At 37.8% G+C, this 21,704-nt stretch overlaps 1 protein-coding gene across 1 annotated transcript in view; it reads right to left on the reverse strand.

Moving 5' to 3' along the window:
* Nucleotides 1-2,687: 2,687 nt before the first annotated feature.
* Nucleotides 2,688-21,704, reverse strand: part of LOC137385891 (DNA polymerase delta subunit 2-like) — a 28,006-nt gene continuing 8,989 nt past the window's right edge. Inside the window, exons 4-8 of the mRNA XM_068072488.1 lie at nucleotides 21,221-21,404; nucleotides 20,187-20,419; nucleotides 15,283-15,410; nucleotides 14,708-14,812; nucleotides 2,688-2,922 (exon numbers count right to left, since the gene is read on the reverse strand). Of these exons, the coding sequence (XP_067928589.1) occupies nucleotides 2,801-2,922; nucleotides 14,708-14,812; nucleotides 15,283-15,410; nucleotides 20,187-20,419; nucleotides 21,221-21,404 (772 nt within the window). The 3' untranslated portion in view covers nucleotides 2,688-2,800. The remainder of the gene's footprint in view (nucleotides 2,923-14,707; nucleotides 14,813-15,282; nucleotides 15,411-20,186; nucleotides 20,420-21,220; nucleotides 21,405-21,704) is intronic.

A 21,704-nucleotide genomic window follows, 5' to 3' on the forward strand; every position in this document is an offset into this window, starting at 1 on the left:
ATAGCATCAAGTGATGTTTAAACGCAGAGCAGTGCGATGCTACCTTATAAAGACGCCGATGTAGCAAGCCTGCAGGAGTACATAAAAATATCTAAAAAAACACAACATAAGCAGCCATTGACAAAGAAATATGGAACAAAATAACTAGCGTGTGAAATAGCATTTGTAACTCAACAACCAATCGCATGCATTTTTGCAGCTGGGCGCATTTTTCATTGGCCAATTAGCAGGTATATGCAAAGTTTGTTATTGATTGCTGCGACTTGTTACAGTCTAGCATTTAGCACTTGAGACTGAAAGGACGTTCCGCTCGCTCGAAGAGCAAGAGGGAGTGCGACAACTGATAAAGGTAACTTAATAAACTGCACTCAGTCTATTCGCTTGGATTAAAACGAATAACATCTTTCAAGTTTTTTGAAATCAAGCCCACTCTCATATGATTGTTGTTTTAGACGATATTTTGAGATGATCATTTTATGTTAGACCTCGGTGCTTTTTAGGATGCTTTTAGAAGAATTGCAACTACAGAGTTAACACAAAGGTATTTACGTATTTAAATTTATAAATTTGAATTTCTCTTGCATCTGAGTTGTTTTTATGAAAATGGTTTGGACTATTGTTTGATAAGCTGTAGACTCTGCCTATCACTCCCATAGCTGCATTAAAAAGAAAAATGCAGACAAATCGATTGCTTTTAATGAATTGCATTCAAACGCTGGGCAAACATTTCAATATTGATTCGGCAAGAACAAGGAAACATATAAAGAAAAACTTTAAAGTATAGGTGAGGCTATAAAGATCTTGAGGGTCCTCCAAACCTGAGAGTGTGATGATCATCAGCCTCTCAGGACAATATATGATCCACTCCAATGTAGGTTTCTATTTTCACGCCATGCTAACCGACACAGGAGTTGGAGAGCATATTTAGCCAAGTCAACCAGCATATCTGCTATTAGACAAAGTATATGCTGGTCTTATTTTCTGGTGGTAAATGGTTACATAGCGTTGCCGGTAGACTGGCATTCTTTGTTACAGGATAGGTAAGGATAATTGACATTTGAAATAAGATATAAAAATGTCTTCTATTGGACAAACAAGCTGTCAGCGTATGTGTGCATGTCGTAATCATGAACTGACGTGGCTGAATGCCAATGAGATGTTATAATCTCTTCACACATCAGAAAATTAAAAAATATTGACGTAAAGATATGGATTGAACACGGCCATTCTTCTGAACAGTCACGTCACAAGATTACATCAAATTAAGCCTGTTCATTTATAAAAAGGTTACACTTAGTGTTAAGATAGGGATGTATATCCTTCAAACAGGCTACGGCAGTTACTCTACCCGCAACCAACATATGATGTTATAGCCTAACTTTATGGCATCAGTTATTCCTGTCCAGCGTTTTCTGACACGCTGTGGCTAGTCAAATCATGTATTTTCACTTTGACAGCAAGTCTTCTGACTATCTAGTTGTAGGGCGACAAAGACATGCTCAGGACAGACATGGCAGTCGAATTAGAATGGGTCAAGGCAAAGCATGCTGCCCTTGAATCACTAGAGTCGAACAGCGCCAGTTCGTCAAATGGGGAAACTGAAGACAGCATAAACATATGCAGAGCTAGTCAAACCAGAAAGTCATCAGTCTCTAGACGAGTGGGCAGAAAAAAGAAGGGCGTAAGTGCGAGAGAACGAAACATCAGACGGTTGGAAAGCAATGAAAGGGAACGCCTACGCATGCACAACCTGAACGAAGCCTTCCAAGAGTTGAGAGTTGTCATACCTCATGTCGAGGCACAACAGAAATTGAGCAAGATAGAAACATTAAGTCTGGCAAGAAATTATATAATGGCTCTCACTAACACAATCTGTGACATGCGACAAGAGGAGCGTGTGTACAAGCTGGACAAGGACGAGATAGGCGAAGAACGGCTGCCGGGCAGCAACATTCACCTTTATCCACCGCTAAGCGACTAGCCAAGTAGCTGATGAGCACTGGAAAGTGGAAAGTGATTATCAAGACAATTAGGCCGGTGAATGAACCAATGTACATATATATAATATTGATCAACGGAAATCACGATACGACACTCACGAATAGCGAGGTGTGGGTAGAACTTTGCGTGGTAGCATGAGGGTTGTGCATTAGGAAGCGTTGATGTATGCCTTTGGATGTGTTAAAAACAGACAACAGTGAGAGTCAGCATCTTATATGTCATCCGATAACATTCTCATTGATTATAGTCCAGGAAGGCAGCGGCAGCAGTGTCTCCCATTTGAATGCGCTATAGAGCTATTGAGCTCACACAGGTATAAAGATGCAATACTGTGTGAATAGCTGGCTGGGTTGACATATTCCGTAAGCTATTATACTTTGTCAGCATTGACCTTGTGCCTAGGCGTGTTTGATAATTTTATAGCAACAAGTCTACCGAATATATCTCCATGCTAATGCAGTACCCGCACCTCACCACTACTACTGAATCTTTAGTTCAAAGGCTAGTTAACAGTTTCTAGCTTCCCTGTCTGATCTCCTCTCGTCCATAGTATAACAGCTACATTTGGGTAAGCTGCAGTTTGCGTTGAGCAAGGACATAGCTACCTGCCTACATAGTTATTTGCTGATAATAGAAATGCTATATTTGAAATGTGGATGCCTGTTACAGCAGTGTCAACATCACTATCTTTATAGCCACTCTTTATTGTTCAATATTTTATGTAAACGTCCAATCTAAAGCATCATGTAATAAATAAAGAAATGTGCGCAAGACTGACATTACGCAAGCCATAGAATAGTCACTCACAATCTCCAGACAACAATACAGGCTCCCAAGTTAATGTCCTGAGATTCACCCTAACGCATAGGCCTGTCTCCGAGAACTTTGGGACAGAGATGCAGAGACAGTGCTTGCCATCACCTAACGAATGAAAGAAAAATGCTGAACCTTCCCAGAGAGTACGTCTTATTAAAATTGCAATCTCCCAGCAGCTGAAAGTAGGAGTAATTAAAAATAGGCAGGAATGCAGCTGACATATAATTGGGCAAGACAGTCATGCAAATATAAACAGTACATTCTTAAAGTGGTTGGTTAACACTCAGAAGTTTAGAGATACGTATTCTATAATCAAATCTTTTGAGTGAATCCCAATAGAAGTTAGCGATTGAATCGCCTGTTCCAAAGACAACAGGCAATTAATTTCCTTTTAAAATGTTGGTAAAGCTCGAAAGTTCCATTTAGACCTAGAAATAGTCAGAAAAGCTAATAAATATGAAAACTAAATGTGGACGTTGAGCAGAGCGAGCATGTCAAAGGTCAGTCCAGCTCAACACATGGAACCCTATCAATAGCCAACCGCAAATGCCAATACAACCGGACGCCAATACAACTAATTTCTTACCAATGCGAACAAGTTCCCATTTATTAATATATCGACCTTATTTTGGCATTGAGCAACATTTTCAAGTAATTAGCTCCATCTATACTTGCTTGATTTAGATTAATGATTTCGCCCGTTTTTACAGATCAAACTTCCACATTTTTAGTTCAGGTCAAAGGTAAGAACCCGATAACTGTCTATACCGCATAAACACAAATGAACCAAAATGTTAGGCTCAGTTTATACCAGCCCGGAGTTGCCTAGGGGGGTTCCAAACTAAACCCGTGGCCACACGGCTGCAGAAGCTTCTGAAGCCCACAAATCTTGGCTGAAGGCAAGCAAAGTTTGTAACGAGCTGTGAAAATTAAAAATAGTTTTAGCTATTTCTTGTTTTATTGTAGCTTGTGAGCATGCAGATCATGGATGACGATATAGCACACGTCGTTTGCTACTCTACGACGGAAATAAAGTCAATCAAACTGTGTATGCCCATAGCCATTCATTTGAATGTTTTTAATTAAGGTGCTTGTTTCAACCGAAACATCTCGAACCAAAAAGAATTTTTAGATTAGCATTTGCCAAAGATTTGAGAGATGCTTAGTCCTAGAAAATATTTTAGACTGTGATCTACAAGTGTAATATATCACCGAGATGAGTTTTCTCAAGTTTGAAACAAGTTTGCTAGCAAGTCAATTTGTTAAAACGTTTATAGTGAGCTGAGAAAGCTATTGCAGCTGTCAACAACTCAATGAGAACCAAACTTGAGATAAAACACCTGTGAGAGGCTTCATAACATGCGTGAAGATAGGACTGGAAGACAATAGAATCTGTTCTCCGTCAATAAAGAGTTGCAGGTGGGAAATACAACAGCTTTATATGCTGTAACTTGCTTTAGTTTTAAACAATATATACCAGAAGCAATAGCTGACAAGGGTGTGGGAGCTGTTGATGCTCATACAACGCAGGCAGGTCCTTGGAGACCTGTTAAATGGGCTAGCCTAGCAATCAACATAGGTAAATGCATTAGTTAAGGGAAGAGACATGATTGGCAACAAAAGCAAATGTTACAGAGCTGCAGGGAAATAACAAAGTGCAGGGAGGAAAAATCAAACTCCTGTGTTAAAATTTAGTCACTTAGCAAAGGAGAATTTAATGAGCTTGAGAGTCGGTGACGCAGAGAGACGACCCACAGAGGAATGCAGATTGAGGTTTGCTATGCACCTTTATTGCTTTTATGAATGAATGTATTTATTGCCAATAGCCACCTGGGATGCTTACTAAAAGAATTCCCAACACTGCGCAACTATACGTAACAAGTGACATATATGTAACAAGAAACACAGAAAACTACATAAAACTATATTCACTCTACTTGTGTTAGCTCTATCTTCACTCTACTAGTGTTAGCTCTATCTTCACTCTACTAGTGTTAGCTCTATATTCACTGTACTAGTGTTAGCTCTATCTTCACTCTACTAGTGTTAGCTCTATCTTCACTCTACTAGTGTTAGCTCTATATTCAATCTACTAGTGTTAGCTCTATCTTCACTCTACTAGCTAGTATTAGCTCTATATTCACTCTACTAGTGTTAGCTCTATATTCACTCTACTAGCTAGTATTAGCTCTATATTCACTCTACTAGTGTTAGCTCTATATTCACTCTACTTGTGTTAGCTCTATCTTCACTCTACTAGTGTTAGCTCTATCTTCAATCTACTAGTGTTAGCTTTATACTCACTCTACTAGTGTTAGCTCTATCTTCACTCTATTTGTGTTAGCTCTATCTTCACTCTACTAATGTTAGCTCTATCTTCACTCTACTAGTGTTAGCTCTATTTTCACTCTACTAGTGTTAGCTCTATCTTCACTCTACTAGCGTTAGCTCTATTTTCACTCTACTTGTGTTAGCTCTATATTCACTATACTAGTGTTAGCTCTATATTCACTCTACTTGTGTTAGCTCAATCTTCACTCTATTTCTGAAAACTGCAGTTAATTTGCTGTCATTAACTCTGGTTTACTGTTAGGGTCGCCCAAGGCAAACAACAAAGATCACTCTTAGTTTTTTATGAAATTAGCATGGAAGGAAATTAACAATCATAAAAATACCTTGAAGGAAACTTCCGGTAATCAAGTTGAGAATATGTGAACGAATGCATGAGCTTGAGCGTAGGAGCTGTCGGAACACTGCGTGTTGACCATTTAGCAAGAACTGTTATTAAATTTGTGTGTTTATGTATGCTCAAGGCACGCTGTCATCTGTAGAGTACAAGCATTGGAAACACTAATTACAAGATTCTTCAGATCGAAACCTCAGTGACTGCAGTGTCCATATTCCAAGTTTCCAATTTATAGGACTTGAAAGGTCCGATTTGTTGAAGCAGTAAAATTGAATTGTGTGGTGCTTCCATTTGCAGAATATTCTTATGGTTTGACTAATTTTGTTTAAACATGAGCTTAAGGAAACATCTACACCCAGGCGTCAGCTTACAATCAACTCAATATGCAATTTTTTCAACATACAGCATAAAATTTGAACAAATAATGGTCTCGACATACAAAAAATATTTGTTGAAAATTAACAGTTTTGTAAATCAGGACAAATGTACATAATTCTCCTTCACATAGTGTCAGGCTACAGTACTCAAATAATATTAAACGATGCATCATTCCTTCCTTTTGCAGGTTAAAACGATGAATCTCAAGGAGATTAGGGTAAAAATTAAGTGGCAGTAAAAATAGTAAGGCAACTCTTTTCTTGAAATTCAAACAAACTGAATAGAGAAACACGAGCAAACACCTTCGAATCAACTTTTTAAGAAATCTTTGAAGTCTGCGAATAGTTATCATGAAGGAAATAAATATGATGCTCAAAAACAAAACTCCTGAATTACAGTTGAAATGTGAAAAACAATCGATATAAAAGGAAAAAATATAAAACAGTTACATTGGGCTCAAGGTCATATAGTCCAAGATAGACTACTTCCGTGGCTCTATCACCATCTCTACCTAAGCACGGTCTGTCTCTATCAGCGAAACCACACCTCAATTTGTCCCTAATGTTGAGGGAGAGTGACAATAAAACCTTTTATATTGATCACTATGTTATTAATTTAGTTTTTTACACACGATCTTGTTTTTACATTGAATTTTCAATATAGTTTTATAAAATGGAATATTTAATGCTGTATGTAATTACCATAAAACCTCTAACTGAATGCCACCTCTAATTCAACGCCACCTCTATTTGAACACCACCTCCATTTGACCGGCACTATGAGAGAAGGGTTGAAAAATAGATTGCCGACCTCTATTTAAACGCCACCTCCATTTGATCGCCACTTTGACAATCTTTGATTTTTATGAACCCATAATATCCTGTGATCAGTAGAAAAGTGTCCACAAAATCGTATTAATAATGAATCGTTTACATTAATAACAATAGATTCTCTCGTTCAACTCAAAAGCTTTTCGCTTCCTTCTCATTAAAACTCTGAATGCAACATCATAAAAATAATTAATAACTGTCTCAGGCTAATAGTAGTTCCTTGTTTAACGCGGTTTTGATACTCTGAAGTGGTACATGTATGTAAAAATGGTTTACATTTACGATGGTAGATGAACAACAAGCTTTAGGCTAAAGGTTACGTTTAGTGAGCAAAACTTTTATATACGCATTGCATTTGTGTTAAATGCAACGCGTAAAAGTTTTGCTTTGCCAAAAATTGTTTGTATACTAATATCGACTAGTTCAGCAGTGCAAAAGTAGGGTTGAGGTCGGATGACATTGTGGAAGGTATTGGACAACCAGAAGATGTTCGTTCCATTGAAAGCAGCAATCAAAACGCAGCTATCCAAACAAACGATGCAAATATTTTTGTTTTAAAAACGTTAGTTTTTGTTTCGGCATGTAATATAAATATGGTTCGTTTATGTACCTTGTTCATGAATATATATTTGTAGCATTTGATAGATTATTATTATTATATAACTTATAAATTTGCATATTTATAGCATATTATTTGATAGCATCATTGTGGTAATCTGATATTACAATTGATCGACGCTTGTAACTCCTCTTCTATTGCGCATAAAAACTAGTTTTGGCTGCAAACTGTAGCAAACATATCAGTGAGTGCAATGAACTTTATGCAACACTGTTAAATATATATAATAAAAACATGTTTTCAAATTTAGAACGAAATAAAAATTGAAAGCTCCGACAAATTGCAAAGCAGGACACAGGCTATAATATTATCGCAGGTTATTCGCAAGCAATAGATATCAACTGGTAGAGATATTTTGGTGTCTCAATGCACATTTATTAAGAGATCTTTGACAAGTTGGTCGTAAGTTAGCAGATTTTTTGCATCCAAAAGGTTTGATATCACTCCACCAGAAAAAAGGGGCAAAATATAAACGACATTCGCTTTGCCCGTAAAAGGGCTAAATTTATTTTTTCAAAATTCTGACGAGCCATTTAAAAAATACAAGGCCAGCCTTTATTTGAACGCCACTCCCAATTGACCGCCATTATAAAAAGTTAACAAATAGAGCGCTTATTAGAGTGTTCTATTACAGGTTTTACGGTACCTAAAGTACATATCGTAAGTTTTTAGCCACGGAACGAATTAAACCAATGCAATGTATTATTAGAAGAAAATTTGCTCCAACATACGACAGTTTTGAGATAGAAAGCAAGAATCGCAATAGATTAACATCCTACATCGATGTTAAGCTGTACAGTGGAACCTCTATAGATTTACTTCGCATGTTAAAAATGTTGTATGTTGGATCAAAAAATCTCACAAGAATATACTATACTTCATTTAATGATGAACTTACAGTTTACGTAATTTCATCAAAAACTATCAGCATTTTTCTATCATTTGCGATTGTTTTTGATACGTGAGGTGATCTGACTGCCAGAATGCTTCAAAATTAAAATTGACAAAACTTAATCAGGGTTGAAACGGCTCAGAAAAAAATGTGCTGAAATAAATCACCAGTTGCTATGAGCTCTCACGTTCAAGCCGCAGTGTTATGCGTCACTAATCTGTCGGTCTCTTTGCAACTATAGATGCCATAATCGCACTTTTGCTTGATCTGGGTGTTTTAACCGCAATCAAATTTTGTTGATTTTAACCATAAAACATCCTGCCAGTCAAATAACCTGAAACATCAAAAACAATCGCAACTGATAGAAAAATTACTGATACTTTGTGATGCAACTAATTAAAATGTTGTCCAAGTTCATCTCTAATACGTTCCATTAATATGCGCTTACCTGTACACGATGTAACTAATCGACTTACCTGTACACGGTGTAACTAATCGACTTACCTGTACACGATGTAACTAATCGACTTACCTGTACACGGTGTAACTAATCGACTTACCTGTACACGGTGTAACTAATCGACTTACCTGTACACCGTGTAACTAATCGACTTACCTGTACACGGTGTAACTAATCGACTTACCTGTACACCGTGTAACTAATCGACTTACCTGTACACCGTGTAACTAATCGACTTACCTGTACACGGTGTAACTAATCGACTTACCTGTACACGATGTAACTAATCGACTTACCTGTACACGGTGTAACTAATCGACTTACCTGTACACCGTGTAACTAATCGACTTACCTGTACACGGTGTAACTAATCGACTTACCTGTACACGGTGTAACTAATCGACTTACCTGTACACGATGTAACTAATCGACTTACCTGTACACGGTGTAACTAATCGACTTACCTGTACACGGTGTAACTAATCGACTTACCTGTACACCGTGTAACTAATCGACTTACCTGTACACGATGTAACTAATCGACTTACCTGTACACGGTGTAACTAATCGACTTACCTGTACACGGTGTAACTAATCGACTTACCTGTACACCGTGTAACTAATCGACTTACCTGTACACGATGTAACTAATCGACTTACCTGTACACGGTGTAACTAATCGACTTACCTGTACACGGTGTAACTAATCGACTTACCTGTACACCGTGTAACTAATCGACTTACCTGTACACGGTGTAACTAATCGACTTACCTGTACACCGTGTAACTAATCGACTTACCTGTACACCGTGTAACTAATCGACTTACCTGTACACGGTGTAACTAATCGACTTACCTGTACACGATGTAACTAATCGACTTACCTGTACACGGTGTAGCTAATCGACTTACCTGTACACCGTGTAACTAATCGACTTACCTGTACACGGTGTAACTAATCGACTTACCTGTACACGGTGTAACTAATCGACTTACCTGTACACGATGTAACTAATCGACTTACCTGTACACGGTGTAACTAATCGACTTACCTGTACACCGTGTAACTAATCGACTTACCTGTACACGATGTAACTAATCGACTTACCTGTACACGGTGTAACTAATCGACTTACCTGTACACGGTGTAACTAATCGACTTACCTGTACACGATGTAACTAATCGACTTACCTGTACACGGTGTAACTAATCGACTTACCTGTACACGGTGTAACTAATCGACTTACCTGTACACCGTGTAACTAATCGACTTACCTGTACACGATGTAACTAATCGACTTACCTGTACACGGTGTAACTAATCGACTTACCTGTACACGGTGTAACTAATCGACTTACCTGTACACCGTGTAACTAATCGACTTACCTGTACACGATGTAACTAATCGACTTACCTGTACACGGTGTAACTAATCGACTTACCTGTACACGATGTAACTAATCGACTTACCTGTACACGGTGTAACTAATCGACTTACCTGTACACGATGTAACTAATCGACTTACCTGTACACGGTGTAACTAATCGACTTACCTGTACACGGTGTAACTAATCGACTTACCTGTACACGGTGTAACTAATCGACTTACCTGTACACGGTGTAACTAATCGACTTACCTGTACACGATGTAACTAATCGACTTACCTGTACACGGTGTAACTAATCGACTTACCTGTACACCGTGTAACTAATCGACTTACCTGTACACGGTGTAACTAATCGACTTACCTGTACACGGTGTAACTAATCGACTTACCTGTACACCGTGTAACTAATCGACTTACCTGTACACGGTGTAACTAATCGACTTACCTGTACACGGTGTAACTAATCGACTTACCTGTACACGATGTAACTAATCGACTTACCTGTACACGGTGTAACTAATCGACTTACCTGTACACGATGTAACTAATCGACTTACCTGTACACGGTGTAACTAATCGACTTACCTGTACACGGTGTAACTAATCGACTTACCTGTACACCGTGTAACTAATCGACTTACCTGTACACGGTGTAACTAATCGACTTACCTGTACACCGTGTAACTAATCGACTTACCTGTACACCGTGTAACTAATCGACTTACCTGTACACGGTGTAACTAATCGACTTACCTGTACACGATGTAACTAATCGACTTACCTGTACACGGTGTAACTAATCGACTTACCTGTACACCGTGTAACTAATCGACTTACCTGTACACGGTGTAACTAATCGACTTACCTGTACACGGTGTAACTAATCGACTTACCTGTACACGATGTAACTAATCGACTTACCTGTACACGGTGTAACTAATCGACTTACCTGTACACCGTGTAACTAATCGACTTACCTGTACACGATGTAACTAATCGACTTACCTGTACACGGTGTAACTAATCGACTTACCTGTACACGGTGTAACTAATCGACTTACCTGTACACGATGTAACTAATCGACTTACCTGTACACGGTGTAACTAATCGACTTACCTGTACACGGTGTAACTAATCGACTTACCTGTACACCGTGTAACTAATCGACTTACCTGTACACGATGTAACTAATCGACTTACCTGTACACGGTGTAACTAATCGACTTACCTGTACACGGTGTAACTAATCGACTTACCTGTACACCGTGTAACTAATCGACTTACCTGTACACGATGTAACTAATCGACTTACCTGTACACGGTGTAACTAATCGACTTACCTGTACACGATGTAACTAATCGACTTACCTGTACACGGTGTAACTAATCGACTTACCTGTACACGATGTAACTAATCGACTTACCTGTACACGGTGTAACTAATCGACTTACCTGTACACGGTGTAACTAATCGACTTACCTGTACACGGTGTAACTAATCGACTTACCTGTACACCGTGTAACTAATCGACTTACCTGTACACGATGTAACTAATCGACTTACCTGTACACGGTGTAACTAATCGACTTACCTGTACACGATGTAACTAATCGACTTACCTGTACACGATGTAACTAATCGACTTACCTGTACACGGTGTAACTAATCGACTTACCTGTACACGATGTAACTAATCGACTTACCTGTACACGGTGTAACTAATCGACTTACCTGTACACGGTGTAACTAATCGACTTACCTGTACACGGTGTAACTAATCGACTTACCTGTACACGGTGTAACTAATCGACTTACCTGTACACCGTGTAACTAATCGACTTACCTGTACACGGTGTAACTAATCGACTTACCTGTACACCGTGTAACTAATCGACTAGTTTAAAATATTTTTTATTGTTTGTCACATTTTTTTCATCTTCAGCCGCTTCATTTTTACTGTGGAACAACGCTTCACGTGTAGAACCAAGTATTTACTCAAATCTCACATTGTATTTTGTCAACTTTGTATGGTAAGGCACCCATAATACATATTTTAATGTATAGTTAATATCAGTGTATAAACAAAAAATATTCACTACTCTACTTACCACTCAGAAGCAATCAGTTGCTCGCATTTTCATTTAAAATTCTGGTAAATTAAATTTTATTATTTTAAATGGCCCTTTTGGTATGATATGAATGGCCCTTTTGGCAGATATAACTTGAATTCTGCCATAAAAACTAAATAGAAAAGGCGTTAAAATGTTTTATTATTATTAATTATATCTGTAAAATGGCTCTTCATTAGACCCATTCTTCACAGAACTATTGCAAAAAACCTTGCTTGAAAAATAAAAACTTGGCATTTCTGCATGGAAGAATTCTTCAAAAGACCAACATTTGAACCAAGGAAACAATGAGTAGGAAGAGTATGGCTAAATATAGACTGGATCTAGAAACTCCTTCAACTCTCTTGATACTGGGAATGTAAGTGTGCAAAACTGTTTAACCAGCATCTTTTTAAAGAAAATTAAAAAGAAATGAGAGAGTTGACGAAAGCGACGAGAGTAAGAGCACACTGCTTAATGCACCCTGCTAAAGACAATGGCAGCCACCTGGGGTACTGTAACAGCTTGGCCAGCTAACAGAAGGCACTCGATGCCCAGTTTCAGTACACTTGACAAGAGCACTATTCCTGAGCGGCAACTTAACGGATGAATAGTAGTCTAGCAAGAAAATGTACTTAACTTATTGTATAATTTCCGATTATGAATGATAAAACGAGTGAAAGTGATAAGAAAAAGGAGAAAAGTTGTTGCTGCAAACCAATAATACTGCAGTTATGGTACAGCCAACAACTTAAAAAGTTGTCTAGTTTTTTTTGTATGGCCAAAAGGGTGAGTTTGGAAATATCTTGGAGCAAATTAGGCAACTCACATGTATTTTACAGTTCATATAACGTAAATTCTCTATAACGTACACATGAATCCTATAACGTATTCTTTACGTTGTAAGTGGGTCTACTGTATTTACTTAGTTGCTCTATACCAAAAGAAGGTCAATATATTAACATATGGCAATTTGTTCGCATTGGTATGAAATTAGTTGTGCTGCCATTAGGTCGAGCGGCAGCATTTGCCGTTGGCTATTTACAGGGTTCCATGTGTTAAGCTGGACTGACCTTTGACACGCTCGCTCTGCTCGATGTCTATATACCGTAAAACCTTTATTTGAATGCCATGCCGCTCTATTTTTCAACCTTTCCGCTAAAGTGACGTTCAAATAAAGGGTAGCGGTTGTATTTTTCAAACACTTCATTCGGAATGCTGAGAAGGTAAATTTAACTCTTTTATGGGCGAATCGAATGCCACCTATATTTTGTACTTTCCTTCGGGTGGTGTGACATTAACCCTTTCGGATGCAGGAAATTTGCTAACTTACCTCCAACTTGTCATAGACCTTCAAATAAATATACACGAGGAAGCTGATACACGCATCTACCAGTTGATATTTCTTGCTTGCAATTAACCTACGATGATCTTATAGCCTGTGTTGCAATTTGTTGGAGTTTTCAAGCTTTTTATCTCATTTTAAATTTGAAGGCATATTTTCATTTTATGACTATTTAACAAGGTTGCATAAAGCTCATCGCGCTCATCAATATGTTTCTTACAGTTCACAACCAAAATTGGCTTTTTATGTGTAATAGAACAGGAGTTATGAGCATCGCTCCACTGTAAGCCGAGTTTACATAACTGCAATGATGCTATCAAATAATATGCAATAATTTGCAAATTTATGTTTTAAAATATTAATAATCTATCAAATGCTAAAAATGTATATTCAAGAACAAGTGACATAAACTATGATTATAATACATGCAGCAACAAAAATTAACATTTTAAAACTAATACTAACATTTTTAAAACAAAACTATTAGCTTCGTTTGCTCAGCCAGTTGCGTTCTGATAATTGCTTCTGTTTGAAACCATTTCATGTTCCTCTTACTGTTCAATACCTTCAACCAATGTCTTCTGAGCTCAACCCATCTGCTGCACAGCTGAGCTAGTCGATATTAGCGCCCAAAGAATTTTTAGCAGAGCAAACTTTTACGCGATGCCATCTTGAATAGAAACTTCTAACGCAAATGAAAAGAAACCATGTGAATCAAAACAGCCTCAAAATACGTAGTAGCATATTTTCCATTATAAATTCGAAAACCTTTTCTCACATTGAAGTACCAAGACTGCGTTAAAAAAGAAACTACTATCAGCCTGATACAGTTACTCATTATTATTTCTATCGTGTTGCAATCTAAGTTTCTAATGAGAAAACCTAAAGATTTTGAGTTGGAAAATGGTCTTCGATACGAACAGAAACAATGAACAAATTAATTGTTATTGAAATAATCAAGTCATTATTTGTTAAGCAGTTAAGGCAGCCATGATGTCTTTTTGTTTCATCAAGTCTTCTTCATTATTCCAACTTACCAACTTATTAGGAATGACTTGCTATGAGCCAGCTGCCTATACAATATCCTAGCTAGAGTACACTCCCACTCTTACGATTTAATAAAACTTATCTCAGTCCTAGTAGAAGGCAACTCAGCTAACCTAAAAATCTTTTCCATACCTGAGCTGTAGTAATCCCCTTCTAGCGTATTTTGATTCCCGGCAAAGAAGAGGTGAGGACAATTCTTAATGATAAATGGATCATTGTCTGTGTAAGGATAGCATGCTGCAACACATAGAAGGCAAATGAGTAACGGCCTTGGCAATATGCTGACAAATCAACAATCGCAGTGACCTAAACACACTGTGGATAGCGTAGCATGAGGCCAATAAAATAGCTGAAAAATGCAGTTCAACGGTTATGAATGTAGTAGACGAGAGGAGGAGCCAATACAAGATTTTCAATCATTGTTAAAGTGATTTAAAATTTTCTTTAGTTTCAGCGCATATTTTGAGACAAAATAGGAATGCTCAGGTTTCCTGCTGAATACAATGATGAGACGTTTCATTCACAGCCCCAGGGAACAAGGGTAAGACAACTGCTGAGCTCTCCATAATGTTAAATCAGGCCAGTGGCAGAACAGTGTAACATTGTTTTCACGCTAGTAAGCTCACTACTGCATCCACAAGAGCCTACTTTGGTAAGCAGAAAGTCGAAGGAGAGAAATTTATAATACTGTGAGAGACAGGACCCACCCATGGTGTCAGGAGCGGTAGGTGCCATGTGGGCCCAGTCTAAGCAGCGCTTCATAATATCTACGCTGTTCTCTAGCTTGCTGTACATCTTAATGTTATTACACGGCTGACCACTATGACCAAGTATCCTAAAAACCCAAAGGAACATTCTAGAACATAAAAGATTGCGAGGAGCATAAATGTTAGGTCTCTGTCAAGTAAAAGACCTTCACTGTTGAGTTAGTCACAATACTAAATGTAATGCTTGACTACTCCGACAATAGCTTTAAGAACACTGACACCTTTGTAACAGCAACTTCCAATTTCTTATCTGTATGTGAAGGTGGACCAGAACTCAAGCAGTTGCAAAATCTCTTCCTAGCGTTGTTAATATGACAAAACCTGGTCTTTTTTGGACTAAATGATTGTTTAAAAATAATATACTAAAACAACAAACTAAAATTTTAGAAGATGATCTATAGAAATACAGAGATGCAGAGTTAATACACTGTATTAGAAAGGTACCAACAATATAAAGAGATTCCAAACTACGGCGTTTTCGTGATGGTTGCGATTAACTGTTCGTTTTTGAGCTTTTAAGAGCTTGTAATCACATTTCCCCATATTTTGCGCCTACAATGCAGCAGAGTAAGACATGGCGAACCTTTTGATACCAAATAACTGTAAAGTGAATTTTGTTGCGAGTAAACCTTTAATAGAGGCTCGTATAACAGTGGCAACAAATTCTACTGATTATGTTGTCTACTCCTATAAAATATCACCACATGCATGTTCTTGGCTTTACTAAGAAGTTCAGGTAACATATTTGTGCCAGAAGCTTGCTAAGGTGTTAATCCCATCTTGTTCCAAACTGTTAATACTGACAACTAAGGGTTGCCAATATTGTTTGGCACATGCCTGTGCATGTAATGCTACTCATTGATTGGTTTCTGGTTTGTTAGCCCCTTGCACCATACATCTGTACATTCTAGGAAATAATAGAAATACATGTAACAATAAGAGTTATATTGTTGTTATTTCTCCCATACTACTTAGATGGGGCCATAATAACATGTTGCCCAATTTAGTAAATTTGTTAGTAAGCCGAGTAGATGGTGAACTGTGAAGATGGCTACAATGAGAAGACTTCACATTTGTCATTAATCTATGTTACAAGATCAGTGCTCGTGTACAAGCATGCCAGACAATTATAAATTGCTCAAAGGTGAAACTATTTTTGAAAGAAGTAAAGTTGTCTGCTCAACTATTTTCATAAAAGGTATAGATTTGTTTCTTTTCACCTCTCCTTTAAAGCGTGAACAGGTTGGTTCTACCTCAGCTTTCTGCCGGTCTTATTACTGAATATCACAGACTATTAATACTAATCCATACATGTAGTTCTCCTACTCAACTGTTTTGTTTATTTGCATTTTTACTAAATAATTCTGACTTATTTTCTTAGTTGTTAAAGTTGAAAATCATGTTACCCTAGGACACTTATATTTCGCTAGTATTTAGTTTCGTGAGTAGCTCACAGAGTAAAATTTCGAAGCAACTTAATTTCGCAGCTCTGATGAGTGCGAAAATATAGTGATGTGAAAATAAATGCAGTGGAACAAACATAATTATATTCCTCAAGTTCGGTTCACCGATAAAAAAATTCAATTTGCGACTAGTTTGTAATTGTGAACCGCAGGTAGAATGATGTGGGCAAGGTCAATAATGCAATTTGATCGCTTGCTGCCATTTGTTTCTTGGACTATCAACAGGCCAGTTTTCACTGGGGCAGCTGGCCGGCTGAGCCACCTTAACTTTTTGGGAATTTTTTACGGTAAGTACAGTCCAACTCAAAAAACTCGCCCTCAGATAAAATGTAACATTTCATCTCAAACACAAGGTCAACTCAAACGGATTTGTTTGGTCAGTTCCAACGCAATGATAAATTCCTTCAGATAACTCGACCTCAACATCCTTTATTCGAAAAGTAATTTGCCCAACGGCAATGGACGCGGTTTTTATCGCTGTAGAATGTCACTTCATTCCAAGCCATAGAGACAAACATCAACTTCTAGTAGTTCTTAGGCATCATTATTATCATCATCAGAGGCAAAATATTTTTTGTTAACGACTTTTATAAAGGTTTGCAAAAGATTCAGTTTTATCGATCACCCGCTTGGCCGTGTCCCATCGAAAGCGTAAAAGCCTCCGAATGAACTTAAAATAAAATCCGCAAAATTGATCTTTGTTAAAACGCTCAAAAGGAAAAGATGTTTTTTTCTTAGCGTATCAACTGCGGTCATGTTTTGCCTATTTTAATTTAAAAACATCTCGTCAGTCACATCACTTAAAACAAAACAAATCTAAAAAAATTACAAGTTATTGAAGAGGTGTCAGTTGTGAATCCAAACCTTTCCAGAGCCATGCTGCTTGTGTAGTACTGCGAGTGTCAGTGCATGTGTCTTATTTTCTTTCAACACACAGTGCTCACTGCATTGATTGACGTCCCCAGCAAACGATAACGCTAACTAATGCATGTGCATTGACATCAAATTCCTATCATTATAAACCATTCCTAATGGGAAAATAATCCTAAATAATTGCAAAATAATAACGTAATAAATTTTGACTGTCAAATTATTTTGTCGGTTTATATTTTAACGATGCTATAGTGGTCGTTAAAAACGTTAAAATAAATGTCGTTATAAAATTCAATTATACAGTATCAATGAACAAAGCTATTTAGTTTCGCTTTTTCGCTCATTTGTTATGATAGTTTAGTTTCGCACATGAAACTTTCGCGAGAGGATGACACCGCGAAAACGCGAAAGTTAGATGCCGCGAATACATAAGTGTCCTAGGGTATGCTGGTATTGCAGCATTTCTGAAGACGCAAAAGAATCAGCAACAATTTAACGAGAGCAAATTAAATTTTTATAAGCATTCAGTTAAATATGCAGCATCTGAATGTACTATGGAATAGTACGCCGAGGGAGACTAATACAAGTGTTATTTTATATCTAAATCAACAGAGTTCTTGCTTCATAAGTGAAAACCTTCTGCGGGTCTACATAAGCATGACATGCACTTTACAGCAACTTATGGTGTGTAACACCCGCTGGAATCAACAGAACAGTTAGCACAGGCGCAAGACTAGGCGTCCCCAGCAGCGACTATCAGGCAGAGATAGGCTGTCCAAAGCTATTATACCAGCCCCATGGGTATGCCTGAACCCATGGACCTCGGACCGTCTAGACTTGACTAATTACGACGATGCACTTGGTATATAGCGATACCTCACAAAGGGAGCAGTGTCGATCTTAGACAGGAACTGGAAGCTATATAGCTGTGTACATCTAGCAAATGGTTCTATGCTCTCTCACCTCAAAACTCACATTTTAGGAAGAGCTGCCGCCCATAGCCTAGAGGCTTGGTTTTAAATACTTAGCCGCTTTATAGACCTGTGACTACGTTTCTTTTCTATTAATTGGACAATATCTGCCACTTCTGTGAAGGACTGCTAAATTTACTGGATGCAGACAATTATTAGTGGAACCAATAGTAAATAAAATCATATTTGATATTGTAAAATAGAGACAAGCGACTGAAACCATTTTTCAACTCAAACAAAAGTAACACCGAATCAGATTAAATTGCTCTAGATTGGCTGCAATTATCTTTGATAAATTATCAATTATCTTTGGCTCAGAAGTTGCTGACTGAAAGTCAGCAACTGTTCTTGACAAATTGATGGCCGCCCTTTATAAATTGATCTTCACCAGAATGCTTTCATCAATCAAACATAGAAAACGTATTGCGCAGTTCTGACCAAATGTTGAAACATTTACAATAGCAAGTTCTTTTCACTGAAATGTTAGGATTTGAAGCAGCAGTGCTAACCTATCGTCAGCTAGAAACGGTTTGTGAATTTAGAAGTATTTGCTTGTATTACTCAGCGGCTTCGGATGAGGGACTCGAATAGCTGACATACAATTAAGGAGCTGTGTGTCATTGTTCACTATTAACTTCTCTTGTACAGTAGTTCTATCAGCACAGTCAGCTACATACTACAGCATATCACATACTACAGCATATCACATACTACGGTATATCACATACTACGGTATGTCACATACTACGGTATGTCACATAACACTCATCGCACATTAACCTTTGTACAAATTTGGATTTGTCCCCCCTGTGCCATAAATAGCTATAGTTGTATTTAGGAAAACACAATAAAAGTAACCTTTTCCATCATACAGCAAATAATCTAGCAACTCTAACCTTTCAACTTTGCTTTAAATTAGAACAGCACACTCTTATTGACTGAAAAATATTTTTCTAATGAGTTACCGCTATCATTCAGCTTGTAATATGATTAAAATGCATATATAGTAATTATTTATATATTATATATATATATATATGTTTATAACTTTTTGCAGCCCAAGATAATAATTTCAAATGTAAACTACAAGGAGATATTAGAGTGAACATAGAGAAGAGGCCACAGAGACAGGAACATGTAGGTTTATATTAAAGTTGCCGTGAACTTGCTCTGTAAATGTTCACACATCTACTTTAACCAGGAGCTAAAGAGAGACAATAACTACTAAACTATCAGCTAAAATAACTAGCTTAAAGGCGTGACAGCAGACAAATCTAAGCAGTTTGTAAAAAGAGTTACAACACTGGCAAATATTATTGAAAAAAACAATTTTATAAAATTATTTGTTTATATTTACATTTCAACGAGAACTCATGTTTTGTGAAAGCCGAAATGTTTAAAGTGTGTATCGGGTTAACAGAGGTTTCCATCAATTGAAAGTATTTATGATGACAACAATATCAATATTAATACATAATTAATAATAGCAATAATAATTTTTTCGCCTTATCCCAGTGAATTGGTAAGAGAGGCCTACCTCACTCCTGCGATGTCACACTCGTAAGGGTTGGTAGATGACTCTAAACATTCATTCTCATCTGCAAACATGCAGGGATGCAAAGGTTGCTGCGGCAGCGTAGCATTGCTCGGGTCACTCTCGCCAGGCATTATGGTGACCGGCACGGTGCGAGTTAAGAGATTCAGCCAACTGCTCACATCCTTCACAGCATCCACTGTACCGGCCACGGCACTTTTCATCAGGTACTTGGCCTGAGACAGAACTCTTACACTACGACTGATGAAAATACCGTTACTAGCAGACATCTGAGAGGGTGACACAGAGCGGCAGTGATGTCATTACTGATTGTAACTAGCGGGTGATGCAATGCTTATAATAAAATGATGCCGGAACTAAGACTTGATCCCTAATACAACTAATTGTATTTTATAATTTGACAAGACAAATTGTCTGCGCCATTTTACTGTACTTGTATCTTCATCAGCGGCTGCTACGAACAGTCCAACCTCTGCTTATAATTACACAAAATACGAATTGCTCAAAATATGACATCAGATTAAAGAAAATATTTGACCCTTTGATTGCTGTATGACCATCTTGTTAGGCTTACTGCTATTTGGATAGAAATGTTCTTTTTTAATGGATGCATTCCATTTAAACTCACTGGTTTTGATGCACTCAGATCTAGCCTTGCATGTAGCCGCTTGAATAGGTCTAAACTCTTGTCATTTTACTAGTTTTGTCATACTCTAAGCTGTCTCTAAATTAAAATAACTGGTTATTAAATTGCTGGATTTACTGTATGTCAAGGCAGTAGCCTTAGAAAGACTCCAAATAAAACGAAATTGAATAAATGACCTTGACCTGTCACATGATCAGGTGTTAATTACCCAAACCTGGGAATGCAACGATACAATTTCTTGCTAAAAGGCCTTCACTGTAGCTGAATATTAATTCATAAACTATGTAAACTGCATCAAGTAGAGGAACCATCAGATGTTCCAGAGTCGAGGGAAAGCAATGGAGTAGAAGAGCCAGTAAGAGATAATGACCTTATAGTGTTGCTCCTTGTCATGCACCTCAGGACTGACGAGATTACCAGCAACAATCACTCTACAAATCCTTCTCGCTTCCTCATTTCCAAGAGAGCCACTCACGAAGTCGACAAGGAGTTGTGCGGCCATCGGGCTATGCTTAGAGCCACCAAACTCCAGACCTGATACAAACAGTACCTCCCTAAAACAGAAAGAGAGAGAGTAAAGGGGTGGTCACACGAGAGCCGAAACGAACTAAACGACGTCGGTGTCAGTTGTAAACTGTTCGGCCGAAGACATTTTTGGCCGAAATGAATCATTTCGGTCCTGCTCGAAATTTCGTCGCCGAACCCCTGCTCTTATTGGCCGGCTCAAATTCCAGCGAGCACGCGTCACATTTTTCCTTACATGTGTGAGCAAAGTTAAAAAAGAAATGAGACGATCTTTTCATTTCGTTAATTAAACAACATGGCCACAACATGAAGCAATTTACGACAAGGCT

This window comes from Watersipora subatra, chromosome 1 (assembly GCF_963576615.1).
Source record: "Watersipora subatra chromosome 1, tzWatSuba1.1, whole genome shotgun sequence".
Lineage (NCBI taxonomy): Eukaryota > Metazoa > Bryozoa > Gymnolaemata > Cheilostomatida > Watersiporidae > Watersipora > Watersipora subatra.